Source organism: Quercus lobata, chromosome 9, assembly GCF_001633185.2.
Source record: "Quercus lobata isolate SW786 chromosome 9, ValleyOak3.0 Primary Assembly, whole genome shotgun sequence".
In the NCBI taxonomy this organism is placed as follows: Eukaryota; Viridiplantae; Streptophyta; class Magnoliopsida; order Fagales; family Fagaceae; genus Quercus; species Quercus lobata.
Genome location: NC_044912.1, coordinates 14,297,795 through 14,317,939, shown reverse-complemented (window position 1 = coordinate 14,317,939; position 20,145 = coordinate 14,297,795). Strand labels below are relative to the sequence as shown.

Here is a 20,145-nt window from a genome sequence, read left to right as displayed (position 1 = left end):
TTCCATTTCGATAGTTTACTAGTTGTGACTCCATCAAAAAAAAAAGTTTACTAGTTGTGACAGCAGTCGTTGTAACTTGTAAGCAATTTCCACCCCTCCCAAGTTTTTGACTCATGTACCCAACAATGAAAAGGTTTGAGACACATTTACTTTTAAAATATATATATATATATATATATATATCTATATATAAAATTTACCATTTAAAACTGCAATACATCTATGTAGATTAGTTGGTGAAGAAGAAAAGCCTTATTTTCTTCACAAAGAAATGCTAGAACGGGTTGACATATATTCAGAGAGAAGTTTTTTTTGATTACTCTATTGGATGATCCAGGGGATCAATACTCAATTGTAATCCTATCCTGCCAATTATTATATAGGAAAATGATCTGTCAAAGAACTTTAGGCTGCATATTTTAACTTGTAATCCCATGTTTTGCTATATTTTAATGAATTAGTGAACCAAATGCTGATTCTCAACAATGATTGAAGATGGTTTTTCTTTTTGTCAATCTCATCAAATGATTCATCATTGATTATAATCAGAAGGGTGAGGATATTTTTATTTTTCAATATATGCAACATGACGCAGAAGGGCACAGGTACAACACTCATTAAATTTCTACTCCGGTGTCCTTTCATTTTTTTTTTTTTTTTTTCTACTTGAATTTCCCACATTTCATTGTAAGCTAATTCTATGGTCAACAAATGTATATTAATTTTGGAATGGTTGGAATTTTGCCACAACAATGGGCCTGATGAAGGTGATGCATTGCTTGAGACATTTACTTGTCGGTAGAGAAGCATGAGAGATAACACCGACAACTTGCTCTAATTTTTTTATGACTCTCATTAAACGTTTTATTAAGGCTTTGTATGATACTATACTTGTCTTTTATGAAAATGTCCACGGGCTCTACAACGGGGCAACATGTGCAAACCTTCTTCAACTGCTACTTGTATGCATTATAATTTATAAACTACAAACTATATATATATTGAATTGAATAAAGTTGATGCTAAGGTTAAGATTTTATTTTTTATATTTAACGATATATATATATATATATATATAGTGCCATATCTTTTAAAATTTTAAATGACACGACACTAAATACACCTTTAATTTTGATTTTTTAAATCTATAATATTTAATTTAGACAAAGAAATGGAGTAAGAGTTGATCATTTTCCAAAAAATCTTCCATGTGCCTTCACATGTAATGTAAGTTCAATTCCTAGTACGCAACTTAGTTGGCCCAATTAGAGCTCATCCAAGTCAATTATAAACGAGTAGTGTTACTTACACAACAATTTTATAATAATTTCACAAAGTTTAGGCTATCTAAGTTAGGCCCACATTAATATCATTTTTTTACCTACTATTAATAATTAGCTACCAGAACTATTGTGAAATTATTGAGAATATGTTGTGATCGTAGCTTTATTAATTAAAAATCCAACTCAACTTCCACCTTATCTCTATTACTAATGAAACCTAAAAAATCTCTCTCTCTCTATACGAAACCATCAAGGACCATAACCTCCCTCAGCTTCATCTCTCTTGTGAAGTAACATCAGCAAAGTCTTGTGGAATTGACATCAATAGAGTGTTTCTCTTCAACTTTGGGTTGTTGGAAAGGAGTCGATCTTAAGGTTTTGGATCTTCTAGAACCGAGAAAAGATTTGGGTGGGTAAGTTTTAGGGTTGGGTGGTTCAATTTAGACCATCTTTCCCGCCTTGACTGCGTTCCTATCACTCATTCTAAGTCATGTCAAATCGATTTAGGCTACAATGCACTGTAGAAATCAATAGAGTCGCGCCTTTTTTTTTTCCCAACGAATTTGAAAATGTTAATTGGTGGATATATCATATATTAGTGGCTTCTTATTTATTTATTTATTATTTTAAGGAAATAGTGGGTGATGAGGACAACTTTATGCTCGAACAAAAATGCATTAATTATCTTATCGAGAGAGCAGCTCAGGTAGTGTTTAATTGTGAAGTTCATGAGATTTGGATTTGTTTAGATGATGAGAAAACAAAGGGAAAAATATGGCCTTGTAACTTTGCGCGTGCGCACAAGAGAGAAAGGATTAATGAAGGCCGATAGATATATACATACATATATATATATATATATATATATATATATATTTATTTATTTATTTTAATTCTGTTATAAATGGATGAGGTGGAAGTTGAGTTGGATTTTTATTTATTTATTTTTTATTTATACAAGATAGAAATTCTACTAAAGCCTAATCTAAGTATATATATGTGTGAAGCTCTCTTTTGGAGACTTGAATCCTGGCCCTTGCCCCTTATACCTCACAAATACTTATACTTATGAAGTGACCATCACACCAAAGGTGTGCGGTAGTTGAATTTTTAAATGGCCTTGCAACATTGTGAGCTTTAGTTGGGCCAACTTAGTTACATTGTAACAATTACACCTTAATAAAGTTTATAAATTGTGGATTCCAGTTTGCTCAACTAGTAAAGTCTATGATAATTGAATAAAAGATCTGGGGTTTAATCTCCACATATACCAAAAATTGATTGATATATATCTTATTCTGATAATAAAGAGTCATCATCAGGAGTGGACATCATAAGTTGAAACTCTCTAGAAAAAGAAAGTTTACAAATTGATGTAACAATAAATTTAATCAATGAGTTTTAACCACCTAATAAATTATTTGACAAGGGATAAATATATATATATATATATATATATATTTTTTTTTTTTTTTGCTTACAATAAAAGGAGGATAATTTGAATTTTCACCATGAAAAGAAATTGAGTTTTGTTTATAAAAATATAGATATCCAAAATATTTGCCCATCCCATTGAAAATAGAAAATTTCTTGTAAATATTAGAAAATTTCTTGTAAATATTAATGCAATATAAGTGATTACATAAATATCTCATATAATTTAAGGAAAATGAAAATTTTAAAAATATAAAGAATAAAATCTCCATTTTAACAATGAAAATCTGAAAAATAGATTTGAAAATCATAAATAAAATATTAAAATATAAAGGTGAAAAGCACATTTTAGTCCCTACTTTTTCAGGCTATTCCCATTTTAGTCCTTATATTTTATTTTTACCGCTTTTAGTTCCTATCCTGAAAAACACTTCCCGTTTTGGTCTTTGTTGTTACATCAGAAACGAAGAAAGCTGATGTGGCAAAATGACAGGAATAAATAATATTAAATTAATGTCCACATAGTCTAAATTAATAATAAAAAATGCCACGTCAGCCTTAATTAAAATAAATTAATTTATTAATTTTAACTAATTAGAAAAAATTAAAAACAGAATTAAAAACTAAAAATCATAGGAATTGAGATCTAAGTATGTCTTGAACAAAAACAACAAGAATACAAACCTAGATTCAAGAACACAAACCCATAAATTATAAAAGAAAAAAAAAAAGAAAAAAAAGAGACAACCAGATCCATAATAGCCACAGCTTGCAACCTCGAGTCCTCGAGCTCGCACTTACACTACTAGAGAGACAACCCAGTTTGCAAAACCCAAAGGCCTTGCAAGCAGAAAGCAGCCCCGAGTCCCACATCGGCAACAAAGAGCCTGGGCTGGCAAGTGAGGATTAGACAAAGGAGAGAGATGAGAGCAAAGATTCGCGTGGAGATGGTGTTGCAGTTGGCTTGGAGATCAGAGGTCTGGACAGTGGCGACGGTGGAGGAGACGGAGTATTGCAAGAAGAAAACGGTTGAGCTGAGTGCGAAGAAGAGATCGGGAAGGAGAGGGAGGAGGGAGGAAGGGGAGTTGGAGAGGAAGAGGGAGACGGAGAGGAGGAGGAAGAGGAAGAGGACGGCGGCGGATTGGAGGGAAGTGAAGCGATGGTCGAGGGTGTGGCCTTTGACGAGTGGGTCGGATTCGGCAGATAAGAGGAGTTGGTGAGCGAAATCGATGATAAGGCAGAGGATGACGAGGTAGAGTTGAAGGTGTCTGAGGTGATTGTGAGGGAAAGGGTGGAAGGGTTTGGCAAAGTAGGACCGTTGTGGAGATTTGAGGTAGTTTCTGGGTTTATTTATTTATTTTTTAAATTTCTGGGTTTGTGTTCTTGGATATGGGATTATGTTCTTGTTGTTCTTGTTCAAGATATACTTAGATCTCAATTCCTATGATTTTTAGTTTTTAATTCTGTTTTTAATTTTTTTTAATTAGTTAAAATTAATAAATTAATTTTTTTTAATTTAAAGGCTGACGTGGCATTTTTTATTATTAATTTAGGCCACGTAGACATTAATTTAATATTATTTATTCTTGCCATTTGCCACATCAGTTTTCTCCATTTTTGATGTAACAGTAGGAACCAAAACGAAAAACGTTTTTCAGGATAGGGACTAAAAGCGGTAAAAATAAAATGTAGGGACTAAAATGAGAATAGCCTGAAAATGTAGAGACTAAAATGTGCTTTTCACCAAATATAAATTATCACAATAAAACACAACCAAGGTATGGATGCCGCCCAATGATTCCAAAATATACTAAAAATTTTCAATATTTGTAACCTTGTTTGGTTCCAATCTAACACTAAAAAAGGACAGCTACTCAAACAAGTTCTTTTTTCTTTTTCTTTTTTTAATTAATTTTTTATTCCCTTCATTTAGTTATAGGTATGTAAGTTTGTGGCAAGTCTTTTAGATTAAAAAATATAAATTTTCTGATAAATTTGTGGCTCTATAAAACGTAGAAGGGTTCTTTTTTCTTTTTTTGTTGAGGAAAGATAGAAGGGTTCTTCTGACAATCACATTTTTTATGCCTTAAATTAGTAGGGTCAACCAAGAGATACAATCCAGCAAGACAGGGTTGCAGATTCTTTAGCTTTGCTAGTATCGCCGGAGTACATGATGTCAGGCATGACAACCAAAAAAATCGTCGTGCTTAGTTTATCAATCTTATTGTTTCTTTGGTTGACGTCCAACTTTACTGCGAAACACAATGGCCCATCTTCATCTAGTAGGACTTACATTTACATTGGTTTCCTTAAATGGACCATTAAAGTTTTCTAAGTTGCAACACAATTGGAAGAAAAAATGGTCTGAATACTTTCATCATAACTAATAAAGCCTATTCAAATGAATATGTTCATTTATAACTAAAATTTTAGAAAATTTTCGAATGAATGTTTTATTTGTGGAGACGTGAGAGTGTTGTAACTTAATTAGCATCTTTCAGTATTTTAATAAAGATGTTTAAGATTCAAATTACCTCTCCAACTACCAAATTATTTGTTGGATTAAAATAGATTGACCCTGATTAATTAATTCAATTAGCTAAGTTAATTAGTTAGGTTAAATTACATGCAAATCATGGAGACACCAACAAATTACTAAATAACTAATATGCAGCGGAAAATAGATAACACGGTGATTTGTTAACGAATGAGGAAAACTTTTCGCAAAGCAAAAACCCCACCGGGTGAATTTCAGGTCTTCATTTTCAAGAATTCATTAATCAATAATCAAGTGGTTATAAGTATGAGAAATCTTATCACTACCCTAGCCTATCCCAAAATACCAACCTACATTTGAACATTTACTTCAATACCCAATTGAACTTGATCTTGTAGCGAACTTCTTCGCTTTGCATAAATCTTCAATCTGTGACTAACTCCTTTACAGGGATCCCAGTACGTGACTAACTCCAGTAACTTGATTGATTGTTGTTGGCTTCAAAGTTCTTCACTTCATAAACGATAAATATCAAAAAGCATTAATTTACAAAACCTTGAGGTGTACAAACACAGTAACTTCACATAGAGTATATGAGTTTTGGGTCTCTGTTTCTGTACTTGATGACTTTTAAAATAAGTCTTATATATGACTAGGGTTGTAGAGAGGGAAACCCTAATCATTTAAGTTATCATGAGCCGAATTTCAGATTTAAGAATTCTAAAATCATAATTCTCAATAAATCAAGCTTGTGTCGAGCTTGTGTTGAGTTCCATCATTAATCCTCGATAGTAGCTAGTGTCAAGTTAGTGTCGAGCTTTAATTAAACAGCTTTTCTTCACTTGTTTCTTGGATCAAACTTCATGTCTTTAATGAAACCACTTGCTATGTTTGAATAACATACTCTTGATACATTAAACCCAACTTAGATCTGTCCAATTACAAGTAAAGTATATTTTGTCAAAGGACTAGCCAATTATATAGAAAATATGACCCTAACATTATTAACTAATTATAAAAATTTTAAAGTGTCTTAAACACACCCAAAAAAAAAAAAAAAAAAAAAATTGATAGTTTAAACTCATTAATGAAAGTTTGTAGAGTTTTGAGTATATATGACAAAATATTAGTTGAGATTATATCAACAAGTCAAGAGAGATACACCCTTGCACACATTTTGTCATAACTAATACACATGTCAAGTAATGATTGAATTAATTTTCATAAGTGGTGCCACAGTGGTCTCCATGTGTAAGTGGTGTAATCCAATCGTATGTTAATAAATATGCAAGTTATATTAAAGTGTGTGGTTGAATGTGTGTCCATAGAAGAATTCAGATTATATTTACCATAATCCATATTTAAAATTTTTAGCCTTGAAATAGTTATTTTCCTGCTAATGCTAGCATCTTTTTCATCTCTAAATAATTTTTTTTTTAAACTCCCTCAACAAATTATTCACTCCTTTCGCTGTTTCATTGTAGTCAAAAATCAAAATGTCACATAGCACTATTTGTGATTGACCTTGGGAGGAATGGCACGACTAATTGGCTATAATTTGAGCTTTCACCCTCTAATTAGAGTATTTGAACCTTAACATATCAAAGACCTTCAAGGTAAACTTACCACCAATAATTTTTAGTCCTTCAATTGACAAAGAAAAAGCCTGCCGACCTATATGCAATGATACTATGTTCTTGGGGCACATATCACCCACATGATCCGGGTCAATTCTTTCTCTGAGTTGAATCTCCTAAATTAGGCAATTACAGGTTAGCTAGTTTAAACCATTATGTAACATTGACATTTTTAAAACCTTGAAACTTTCTATATGTTATGCATAAAAAATAAATAAATAAATAAAAACTGAAATTCTTTAAAAACAAAATTCGTTGCTTTGTTAATTCATCTTATTTTCAAAGGGAGAGCAGACTTCAACTAATCATTGATTTAAATACCGAAGTCTTCATGGTCGGCTACCCATTGTTCTCTTACATATAACCTCATCAGAGACATATATTCTTTCACACACACACTCTCTCTCTCTCTCTGGCATATAGATAAAAATACAAGCTTAGACATTCAAGCTGTTGCTAAGCTCGATTTCTGTAAATAAGCAAAATGGGGTGCAAGTCATCAGACGAGCCAAAGCCAAAGCACAGGAAGGGCTTGTGGTCACCTGAAGAAGACCAAAGGCTCCGAAACTATGTCCTCAAACATGGCCATGGCTGCTGGAGCTCCGTCCCCATTAACGCCGGTGAGTTTGCTATACCCCTCTATCAATGATCATGTTTAAGTACATTGCGGTACATGGTACCTTAACTAACAAATTCTTAATGGTAAAATAAAGGATTAATTGAGTTATCATGAGGTTATGGGATCATTTAATTACTTTGTTCATTGTAATTATTGCCTTTTATAGTCAACTCTAAACTATAACTTATAGTGTTCACTTTATCATCCAAAAGTTAAAAGTAGTAAATTAGTGGATTGATTCGGTGATAGGCGCACGCATATTAAAGAATCAAAATCAACATAATAGTTTTTATTAATATGAAGTACACATTCAACCAGTTCATTAATATTTTTATTTTTAATCTTGAAATATGTTTTGGATATAGAGTAAGACTTAGGTACAGTATTTAGGTGTTATTTTTATTTAAGTTTCCTTTTTAAGATTCTATCATATAGATTTTTTCTTATGGGATGGAAGTGTATTTTTTAGTTAAGTAACTATATGGCTGAATTTTAATAGAGGAACCTAAAGAATAGCACCTAAGGTACTGTATCTAAGTTTTGTCCTTGGATATATATGGATGGACATTGTACATTTATATTAATTTAAAATGGTGATTTCAAAATTTTATTGTTTAGAGTGCATTTTGCTCATAACCTCTAGAGTGGATAATTAAAATTAATCCAAAAGAAGATTATGAAGAACTACCTTGAATAAACCTATATTTGGATATTTTCATAAGCCTCCCTGTTTTCTATGGCATTGTTTTAATAGCAAAAATGTGCCTTGAATTTCATTGACTTGAAATGAGAGAGATCCAACCCAAATAAACACTTCCACTTCTATGAAGTTGAATTTGTTATTTTAACCAAAAAATAAAGTTGAATTTGTTATATTCTAAAGTTAATTATACAAGTGACTTACTGAATGAAGACAGATGATTATTTTCTTATTCAGCCATCTACCTCATTTTATAGTCTTGTCCAAGCATATAAAAATAACCAATATAATTACAGAGTCCTGATGTACGGTAAATTGTGTGGCATACTGTAAAATACTAAAATGTCTAACTTGTTTTTCATTTTTTTTCTTGATGGTGATAGTGTTAGAAAAGTTCTATATATATATAGATAACTTTGGACCTTTGGCTGCTTAATAATAACTTTTACTCTTACTTTTACTTTTATTATAGTTAATTACTCGCTTAATTGTTCGGAGTTAGTAGGATGCTATCCTAAGTCAGTAGCAAAATTTCGAGCCCCCCCAAAAAAAGTCAGTAACAAATGTATTTCTGGTGAAATCTGAAATGTTCGAGTGAAAGAGATTGATTATGACCTCTTTTTTTTTTTTCTTTGATAGACAGAATATGACTTCTACTTGAATTGACTGAAACACCCTCATCAGTTGACTTTTCTCCCATCCTCATCACTAAGTGTAACACTTTTCTTGCAGGCTTGCAGAGGAATGGAAAGAGCTGCAGATTAAGGTGGATTAATTACTTGAGACCAGGATTGAAACGAGGGATGTTTAGCAAGCAAGAGGAGGAGACAATTCTGACCCTTCATCATATGTTAGGCAACAAGTAAGAAAGAAGGGTGCACTTACTTTTGTTTTATTTTTTAATTTAGCTTTGCTAATTAGTGATTAAAAATTCCAGAATAACATTCTACAATTCTATATTCAAAGCTAAAAACATGGGCACTTCTCAGTTCATGACGTTAATATAAAATTATAAGTAGCCATCAAGACAGATACTTGCAAGTCATCTCAATACACCAATCAACTGTGAGGTTATAATCTTTGTGATCATGACAATCATGCAAGCAATGCAATTTGCTCACTATTCTCAAGGGTGGCACAATTGTCTCATGATGATGTTTTATGAAGCTGAGATCTTTAATTTGAATCCTCCCTTCTCTCTCTCTCTCTCTCTCTCTCTCTCTGTTGTTGGAGTCAAACTCACTTATGGCTTATGAAAAACCAAAAAATAAAAACAAAAACAAAAAACCCTTGCCCACTAGGTTGAATCTATTGGGCTAAGTGGAAGTATAATTGTTAAAAGTAAAAATGGTGCAATAATTTTTATATTTTAATTAGTAGGTAGGGAGAAAGTGATGACTAAGGTTAGCACATGTAATGTAAGAGTTTTGTGTGGGGAAGTCTTGATGATGAATGGAATAAGAAAGTAAACCTAATAGTTTTATCCTATAACGATGCTTAGTAATTGTACCACTGCAAACCAAGTTAGAGATTATCGGAGGGCACAGGCTTAAGTTAGAGAGGGTCGCTCTATTTTTTGAAAAACTTGAAGAGCAAGAGTTATTTTTATTTCAATATGAGCTCACCTTTGTTGATGGTGTAGAACTCTCTTTTTATAAGGTTGAAGAAGACCTCTAATTAGATGTCTATTAGAAATCTTCCTCCAATTGAAGCTCTTACTTGTCAATCAAGTAATCTTATTCTTTGGGATGACTTGAATTAAGGAGATTATATGAGGGATTAAATCTCTCTCTCTCTCTCTCTCTCTCTTTTTTTTTTTTTTTACGAGTCTTTATTTGACCTAGCTCTATGATTAACTTATTTTAGCCTTTAGGCATATCATAGTACATTTTTGTTTTATAGGTAACCCGGTAATTAAGAATATATAGTAGTATACAAGAACTATTTTTTGTTATAAACAACAATGATAAAGGTAATACCGTTTGTCATTGAGCAGGTGGTCTCAGATAGCACAGCATTTGCCTGGAAGAACAGATAATGAGATTAAGAACTACTGGCATTCTTATTTGAAGAAGAAAGTGGCCAGAGCTGAAGAAATGGAAGCTCATACCAAAACACAGTATACTAGTTCAAGCTCAGATACTGTGGATTCTTCAAACTCTCCCAAAAATCCCAGAACTGGAATTCCAAATATTTGTAATTCACTTGAACACATGGAAAAATCAACAACAAATGCTTATCAGTCACCTAAAGAGGCTAACTGTAGCCCCTTACCAAAGCTTTTATTTGCCGAGTGGCTTTCCTTAGATCATGTTCAAGGTGAGAGCTTTGCAAATTCTGCTGAGGGACTAATTGGTAGAGATGCATTTTCTCAAAATTCAAACTTCCAATACTCTCCCATGCAAGTTTTTTCATCCAATGAAGGAACATATAGTGGTGAATTTCACAATGGGCTAAGCCATGGCTCAGCCACTACTGAGACGTTCAATTTACAATATAAGTTTGAGGATCAGATTTCAGGAAATGGGTTTGTTGATTTCATCTCTGGGGGTGATGCATGTAGTGATTTCAACATGAATAATGGTGTAATGTATATCTGAGCACTAAGGGCAACTTTCTGGGCAACTGAGGAAGAATAACTTCTAATTACTCTTATTGTAATAATATTGATACTAATAAAGGGCCACTATACAATTTATCTGAAATTAATAGCTTCTTTGACCATAAAATAGGTCATTAAAAACCAGATAAGTTTAATTAGTGGTTATTCTTCCATGTAGTTGCTTTTGGGGACACCCTTATTCATTTGTTTCAAATACAGTGCCTTGCAATTTGTGATCTTCTTGTGTTGCTTGGACTCCTGAATTAATATGATTCAGAAAGTGTAAAAGTGGTCCTTGATGTGGGGATTCTCTTCTATTATGTGTCTAATTGCTTATCATTCACACAATAGTTACCTGAAAGCTTGTTCTTGGATCCGAAATTAAATCCAAGGAATTTTGACTTCAAATGACTAACAGATTGTATTGTCAATTACTTATCCCATCAAACTTGTTATCATACATATACCTTTGTAAAGTGCAACTGTGGTGATATTTTTAAAAGAAGTTAAAAGTTACATTTGAAGGTTAGGAAGGGAGGCATTTGCTACAAATTAGGTTGCTTTTACAATGACCCTAACCATTCTTAGAGTGCTTGCGACTAAAAATCAAGAATCTGTTTCAAGACTAACTTATATGTGTATATATATATATTTCTTTTGATGAATAACTTGTATGTGTATATAATTGGCAAGACAAAAGCTCTCCACATAAAATGGCATGTTGTGGTAGATTATGCCAAATGGATGATTGGTCATTCATTTTGGGAACCATTTGAAGCCATTCTTCTTTTATTGCTAATTGCTTCTGTATGCATCCCAAAACTATCAAAATCACATAACAAAACTAAATAAGATCAACGTGTGAGAATCTTACAGTTCCCCATTCTTTATTCAACATCTGTATTGGGTTTATGATAATGTTTTTTAAACTTAATTGTTGGGCCAGCTGTATCTTCTATATTATATAGCAACATGACTTTAATAGATAAAATTTTCACCTAAAAAAGGTTCTGGTTCCATTGACTTTACAAAGAATTCAAATCATAGAACATTTTACACCAGCACCATTGTCGTTCTACAAAGCATAGGGTTGTAAACAAAAGAGCCTAGCTTTACCTGCCTCATCCAGCTGGGGCTTACTAATACACCGTCAAACATAAAAATGAATAACAATTGAAGGGTTTGTGAACTATATACACCCTCCCCTCATTAGGCAATTGATTACATAATAATGTGTCCATATGCTTGATTGATCATTAGGCCAATCGGATTATTCTAATTACAATGACTAGAACAAAGTCACATCTTTCAAATTTATATTTGTGCGGAACGAGAAAAGGACTAAATCATGACTTGCGCAAACTCATACATTTCACGAAATTATGATGTGGTCTGTGAGTACTAAGCTAGCCCATAAAAGAACAACAGCAACTACGACAATTGTTGTGATAGGCGTCCACTTCAGGGCAATTACCTGTGAAGAAAAATAAATTGAAAATATTACAAAAACTTAAAACTATGCTTTATTTGGGTGGTGATGAGAAATGAGAATATGATAGAAAAGAGTAGAAAAATTTTGCATGCCTCCAGGCGTGGGGAGCTCCATATTGAGGACACAGTTTGAGGTGTCACAAATATTCGATCCGATATTTCTGCCAAGAGAAGAAGAATAATACATGATTTATGTGTTTATTCATTATTAACAAATTGATGTGAAAAAAAAAAAGAACATGAACTTCACCAGCATTTTGCCTTCGTTCTAAAATTTCAGATATGTGTTTAGTAACAATTTCTACATCTTGTTTCCTATTAGCATTAAGCTTTGATAGGTTGGCCTGCGTTCTTGTATCTGTGTATTGTCTTCTGATATTCCCAATAATGCTATCTGAGAATTAAATTTCAGCAATATAGTTTCCAGAAAAAAAAATATTGATAAGAGCATAAACCACAGAAGATTATAAATATCCGGCGTGGGAATTAGTGTATAAAATATATCATGTTCTTCTTGTTCTATAATTCGAGTGCTACACATCAATATCAACTTGTTGTAGTAAATAGAAATTACCAAACTTCACAAAGCTGTATGGTCTGGTGATTTTCTCTACGAGTCTATTATCAAACTTCTCAAACTCCTTTTGCAAATCTTGTAGATAATGGAAAGCTAGTTTTCTTGGATATGAAGAATCGCACAATGTGATGAAGATGATTCCATTGTCGACCAAGTGGCTAGCTTAATGTCAAAACATTAAGTAAAATAGATAAATACCATCATCCCTTCATTATGATGATGAATGTTTTACACCATGATCAACTTCTTTAGTTTTGTTTATATTGCTATTAAAACCCAAAAAGAAAAAGAAAAAAAGAGAGAGGATATGATGGAATTAATATCATGATTTCAATCAAAAACTTTGAACCCCAGTATTTCTATTATGGCACTTGGCACATGAATTAGATGTCCAAAAAAATCGGAAATATTGCTAGTAATTATAATTAAAAATAATAATAACAAATCACATTTTTCATGAAATATCTAATGTGATATTATGTGAAACATAGTGCATAATCGTTCTATGGAAAATAAAATAGACAAGTAACAAAAGGAAATAAAGGATATATACTTGAAGCAGTGATGATCAATGTGAATGGTCATCTTGGAATGTGCCAAGGCTCCTTTGGAGATTTCTTTGAGTATGAACTCTGCTTTTTGCTTGTAAAATAAGAAGTTGTTATTTTCCTCAATCGTATACCTAGGTCCTTGTGCAAGAGGCAACCCATCGCTAACTCTTCCAACTATCGTTAGCTTAACCATTTACCAAGAAATATTAATCAGTTCTCCTTTAAGGTAATGAGGTTAGGATTGATTTGGACTTAAAAGGAAATGTCTTTTATAGGACAAACGGGGAAAGGAAGTAAGAGACTTGGAGCTGAAGTTATTCCTTGGGTGTGCAATAGAAATCAATTCCAGAGGAGAAAAGCAGTGTATATGTTGAGGGGGTAGCAAAAGTTTTAAAGATTCATTTCCTTTCTTGTTTCTTTTCCATCTTTTCTTTCCAATATCCACATTAAGTATAATGCATGTAACTTAAGCTTGCTTTGGTATGACTTTTTTTTTCTTAGTGGGAATCAAGTTGCAGCAAAATAATTAACCCAAATGCATTTGATTAAATAAATTTTTACATGATCATAAAATTTGCAGCCTAAGACCAAAACATATATTACCACAATTTTTTTTTTCAAATCCACCTAAGAACTCTTACCTTGTTGTGCCAAATCTCTTACGTACCAGCCTAGAGCATTTGTATTGGTGGAGGTATATAGTTAAAATGCTAAATTTAGCAACTAGATATAACAGAAGTGGCACAAAAAGCTAGTGCATTGATGGAGTTATAGTCATATCATTTGGCTGTTGCATTACAGCGCACAACCAAAAATAGCTGCACTGTAGCTAAGAAGGTTAAAAAAAACCATTTTTTATTAAAAAATATATTATTTTATTGTGTTAGTGATGATATTTGTTATTTATTGTACTAAATATATTATTTTATTACGTTAAATGGTAAAATAAAATCACTGATATTTGGTATTTTGTAAAAGGAGATTGTAAAGTAACTTTTTTGTGGTATTAAATTCCTAAATTTTTGCCTCCACAATTGGATGCTATAAGAACACCTTCCACCACCGATGACCACCTTTGATCTCTGGCTTCCATTAGGCCTGAATAGTCATGTCAAGCCGAATCTACTCTATATGAAATCTCTTGCTTGGAGAGAGATTGTTGTTGTTCCTTACTTTGAAGGTCATATGTTTCCCAGGCATGGAACGACATCGTTTTTTGAAATTAAAAAAAGTTTTGGAAGACATTACTCTTTTTCAAGTGATCTCATGTCTCACTATGACACATCATCAACGCAAAAAAAAAAAAAAAACCCTTCCCTTCCTCCTTTCAATGTTCACTCTAAACTGATATCTGCTATTCCGCTTTGTTTCGTTTTTTCTTTGCAAATATCATATTCACAAGGTCAGCATAGTGTTCTTAATTTTCCTCTTTCATATACTCTTTCTGTTGTGTAATTTAGCTATTTTCTGCCACCTCAAGGATAAACCCATCTGTTCAGCCACTTACTTACCGTTCGCACGTTTCGTTCTGAACCAACAATCAGGGGAAAAGGAAAACCCAAAATTAGCCTCTTCAGAAATTGAACAAAGCCGTTCTCTTTGGTCAAGAACCAATAGCATCCCTTACAATCTAAACCATTTTGTGACTATCAAATCCTCCAAAAATAAAATAATTATTGTCCTATAAATACAACTTATCCCATGATTTCAAACTCTATTGTACATTTTTGTTTGATCTTTCACTGAACAAATATTGATTCTTGGCTTAGAATATAATTTTATTTTTTATTATGCCTTCTAGAACAGTCACTAAAGAGAGTGAAATCCGAGGGTCAGCAAGTTTTTTGGCCTTGCACAGAGAGAGAGAGAGAGAGAAATCTGAAGGTCGCTGCCACCATTAGGCTAGTGTCCCACCACCGTCAGACTCAAATTTTAATGATGGGGTTATTCCACAATGAAATGGGCAACAACAGCTTTCATTGGTAAGCTAATATAAATATTCGAATCCTGCAATATATGTTTTGTTGCTTGCTATCGTGCCTATGGTTTTTCTAAATGGGACCCGATTTGAATGTTTGGGTTTCTTTGAAAGCAGATAAAATTTGCACTGTTCTATATATGTTAATTTTGGTATTCAATATATTCATTTTTATTGCACTCCACATGTTCGATGAAATCTCTTTTACACCTTAATATGTGATGTTTGTATTTGATTTTTTCCGCCTCATAGTACGATAAATCTAAATGATTTTTTCATTTATGAACAATGAATATGAACATAAGTTTTCAAGGATGAATGCGCTAGAAGATATCAACATGGTGTATAGAATAAATTATCAACCAAATATGATGCAATTGGTAATATTACATTACATGTACAGAGTTTTTTGTCATAGCGATGTGATGGTGTGTTTACTTATTGCAAATAGTATTGCACCACAATATCAGATGAATAGCAACAGTCCTCCAAGAACTTCTTTGGCATTTCCTACCCAAACATCAACCCAACTGTATGTAATTGATGGTCTCTACGTTAGAAATATTGCTCTAGTGGTAATGATAACTACATTTTAGTAACACACTTGCAAATTGTTTGATAAAATTATAATGTTATTCTAAAATTCATTTTGTATTGTTCATAGTTTAAAGTTTAATAAATGATGCGTATAATTCTCGCTATAGTACTTACATTACCTGACTGCCTAAGAGTTGGCCATGGTCAATAATATTTCAAATCATTGGCTTCTTTCTCCTCTGGGTTTGTATCAATTTATTTTATATTTTCCTTTTTTTTTTTATGTAATTAATAATGTACTTCATATATTATAATTGTTTTCTTAAATTTATAATCACTATGAAATTAGAGGGTGGGAGAGAGAGACTAACTCTGACTATGATAAATTTCAGGTCAATTGAGCCACACGTGAAAGGAAAAGATTTACTCTGACTGTGATATTGCTTCAAGTCCTTTCTCTTTTGGGTTTGTTTTCTACTAAATTATCTTTATCTTTTTTATAATTCTTTGTTAGCACTGTATAGATTTTCATTATTAACATAACTAGTTGCTAATCCGTATGATACACTGGAAAATTACTGAAAATGAAATCTAATGAATGCAAAGCAATTATGCAAAATACCATTTAAATTAAAAGACAAATATTAATAAATACCGTTATCCTTAACTATTTGTGATACATTTAGAGTTTCATATCTAAATTACTACAATACTACTTGAAGCAACTGAAGCTCACAATATAAGTATATTATATGAGGTCAAAACTTATATTATCTTCAAGCTCCCCTTAGCCATATAGAGTACCTAACAAAAAAAATTTTGTATTGAATTTGATTTTAGAGGACTTATTCAAAATTATTTAAATTAAACCTCACAAATTAGAAAGAAAAAATAAATAACGTTACAACATTGTAGTTGATTACTATACAAATAAACTACCAATTTAACATGATAAATCGCTATTATTAATTTAGAAAGCAAAAATTAACAAAATTAAAGTTGTTACCCATTTAACCTAAAACTTTTCATATTCTAAAGTTGTCAAACACCTATTAACAAATAACTATTGATATAAATATTCAGTAATTACTTCAATATCGCAAGTTATTCATGTTGTAAAAAAATTGAGAGAATAACATAACAAGCATCTTAAAAAACTAAAGAAGCAAGCGGTTTGGTTAGCATACTAGTTAGTTAATTTATATCAAAAGACATAAAAATCTTACAATCAAATAGAATCCATAAATATATAAATACATGTGGTACAATCAGATAAATAAAAGGTTTGTCAAGATGCAGTAGCTATTGATGAGGGTAATCTCTATCGTAAACTTGTGATAATGATAAAGATGCAACAACTACTAATTATGCAGATCTAGCATAATCTTATTTTGATTCAATTACAACAAAAATGACAATAATTACTATAAAAAAATTATATAAAAAAACAGTCTTTTATGATATTGCTAAGAGTACAATCAAAGCTAATAGAAGGAATTTTAAATCGATTTCAATGATGAAGGAGTGATTCACTTAAATGAGGAGATCAAGAAAAAAGGAGAAGTATCATGTTTTGAGTATAGTATTGAATTTTAAACTCTATAATTCAATTTGCTAACTACTAAAATACCTTAGCAAATTGAATTTCTGCAGGCACAGATACTACTAAAACTCTATCATTCAATTTTTAAAAAAAACTCTATCAAACGGATACTGCTAAAACTCTATCACATAGATTACACAATATAAACCAATAATGTTACCGTCTCAAACATTTAAAAAAAAAAACCAATTTTAAACATAGAAACAAACAATCATATATCAGTACAAATACCCAACCTAAATACATAAAAACTCATATATGACCCACAACACAAAAGAGGTAGTAACAAAATTATTTTAAAAAAAAAAAAAAAAAAAAAAAAAAAAACAACAGCAACAACAACAACAACAATAATAAAGAACAACACTATTAATTTAATCCTTACATTGAGCTATTATGCAGGTAGCCACGAGAATAGAGGTCAAGAGCAACTGGGATTTAGAGATACCTAAACTAAATCATCTATCCTTTTAGTATTAATATAGTGTGAGGAGAGGAAGATATGAAGGAGTTAGAAAGCCAAAGTCTGATGTTAGGAAGCTGAAGGGTTGCCGTTTGAGATTGTAACTGTGGAACACAAAGGGTTTCTGTTTAAAATTGTAACTGTAGAACACAAAAAGTTGTCTTCTAAAATTGTAACCGTGAAACACAAAGGGTTGAGAATTATTTTCTTTTTATTAGCATATTTAAATTTAAGAAAACTAATGTTATATTGTAGGACAAATTCAGGAAAAAGAATGGTAATGACACGGCAGTTAATGTGGCTCAACCTGAGCGTAACAACATTAAATGTTACACTTTAGCTTTTAGTAATATATAGATTAGAAAGTGAAAGTCTGGCGTTAGGAAGCTGAAGGGTTGCTGTTTGAGATTGTAACCATGAAATACAAAGGGTTGCTGTTTAAAATTGTAACCGTAGAATATAGAGGGGTACCATCTAAAATTGTAACTATGGAACACAAAGGGTTGGGAATTATTTTCTTTTTATTAGTATTTTTAAATTTAAGAAAACTAATTTTAAATTGTAAGACAAATTCAAGAAAAAGAATGGTAATGATATGGCAGCTGATGTGGCTCAACCTAAGCGTTGTAACATTAAATGCTATGCTTCAACTTTTAGTAATATATAGAATATAGATAAAGCATTGTATTAAAGTTACCTAATATATGGTTTCTCAAAAAAAAAAAAAAAAAAAAAGTTACCTAATATATGTGTTAGATGAAGATGACATTGCTAGCTTTATTTTTGTTTAGCAATTGGTTATATGATTTTATTCCAAGGTCACAAATTTCATGTCTTTGATTATTAATAAAGTCAAAAATTGCCAAAATCAAAAGATGAAAAAAAAGAGAAATAAAGGAAAGTCAAAGAAAGAAAAAGAAAAAGAAAAATTAAAGGGTAGACAAAATAATAGTTGTTATAGGTGTCATAGAAATTGCAAAAATCATCTTGAGTTTGAATCACATTTATAAGTCCTGGAAGTATTTTATGTGTCTTGATATTACTCCAACAAATGATATTTTAAGGATTACAAGGAATATTATTATTAGCAGAACCCATATTATATTTTAGTTAGTCACTAAAAAAAAAAACATATTTAGTGGCTTTCTTGGTAGATTTCAATTGATGATTGTTTGTTCTAAGCTTACTTTATGTTTTTACTATCAAAATGTATCTGAAACACCAATGACTCAAATCATAGTTCTAATATCCTATAAACCATTACATCTTTGTGGCATTCTAACTAATATTATGGTTTTGTATTTTCAGCCGAATCAACTTATAGATAAATATTGACAAATGGCAAGTGGTAGTTATACAGTTGTCACAAATCACATGAAATGTTGGTTGGGGTTAAAAATATAAGTCTTTGTTTCTACCTATATGTATTAATCCGAAGGATAACACACTCTATCAAGTCTATGAAATTCTATATGTATTATTTTTGTGATCTTTTAACTTTATGAAATTCTATGTCTGGTACTTTTTGTTTTTGTTAGTACCATGGGTTAAAAATGTGACAAAATGAACGTGTAGAACCCTTGAACATTTGGATTTCTATATTGAAGCCATGCAATTTTAATAAGCATTTGGAATTTACAAGAGATGTGAAATGAGTCATCTTTTTTTCTTTTTTTCCTTTGTAGAAAGTATAATACATTTGATTAATCAAATTTATTATTATTATTTGTAAGGTCAAAGGTAAAAATTATTCGTATTTTTTAGTGTGCATTTTTTTTTTCATTATCATTATTTCTTCCTTCTCTCCCGTTTATTTTCTTTGTTAGGTGAACATTTAAAGATGAAAAGTAACCCAAAAAAATAAAATAAAATGCCTATGCAATATAAGTTGCTTTGTGACTTTGTCAAGAAAACATTTACCAATAAAAAATTAAAAAATAAAAATTTAAAAAAGGAAAAAATAATAAATAAATAAAGGAAAAAAATTTCTACGCATTGTATGGGTTAAAGACTAGTATACATAAAAGTAGAGAGCTCATGCAGGAAAGCATGAGGTTCTACCATGTATAGCGCACCCTATGAAAAGAATTGAAATACTCTTAAGCAACATTAGAGTTAAGAACAAATTTAGAAATAAGGATTCTTTATTTCTTTTGGTTCAATGTTTCGTGAC

General features: G+C 31.4%; 3 protein-coding genes and 1 long non-coding RNA gene across 5 annotated transcripts; 2 read left to right on the top strand and 2 right to left on the bottom strand.

Moving 5' to 3' along the window:
- Positions 1–3,499: 3,499 nt before the first annotated feature.
- Positions 3,500–4,901, bottom strand: LOC115961270. The gene is made up of 2 exons (XM_031080275.1): positions 4,846–4,901; positions 3,500–4,057 (listed from the first exon to the last, which is right to left on the bottom strand). Exons 1-2 carry the CDS (start codon positions 4,899–4,901, stop codon positions 3,523–3,525), a joined length of 591 nt encoding a protein of 196 aa, XP_030936135.1. The 3' UTR covers positions 3,500–3,522.
- A 2,434-nt stretch (positions 4,902–7,335) lies between these two features.
- LOC115959012 (transcription factor LAF1) lies at positions 7,336–10,770 on the top strand. The gene is made up of 3 exons (XM_031077307.1): positions 7,336–7,471; positions 8,903–9,032; positions 10,167–10,770. The coding sequence occupies exons 1-3, from the start codon at positions 7,336–7,338 to the stop codon at positions 10,768–10,770; spliced, it is 870 nt and encodes a 289-aa protein (XP_030933167.1).
- Positions 10,771–11,818: 1,048 nt separating this feature from the next.
- On the bottom strand, positions 11,819–13,611 carry LOC115958849 (25.3 kDa vesicle transport protein). Its single transcript, XM_031077101.1, has 5 exons — positions 13,394–13,611; positions 12,838–12,998; positions 12,514–12,657; positions 12,357–12,424; positions 11,819–12,246 (listed from the first exon to the last, which is right to left on the bottom strand). The coding sequence occupies exons 1-5, from the start codon at positions 13,582–13,584 to the stop codon at positions 12,145–12,147; spliced, it is 666 nt and encodes a 221-aa protein (XP_030932961.1). The 5' UTR covers positions 13,585–13,611; the 3' UTR covers positions 11,819–12,144.
- Positions 13,612–14,717: 1,106 nt separating this feature from the next.
- On the top strand, positions 14,718–19,493 carry LOC115962167. 2 transcript variants are annotated; one of them, XR_004085361.1, is made up of 4 exons: positions 14,718–14,793; positions 15,198–15,373; positions 16,299–16,371; positions 19,281–19,493. It is a non-coding gene; the product is annotated as an uncharacterized LOC115962167 (long non-coding RNA). The 2 variants fall into 2 exon arrangements; XR_004085360.1 differs by having other exon boundaries at positions 14,723–14,793; positions 15,193–15,373.
- Positions 19,494–20,145: the final 652 nt, after the last annotated feature.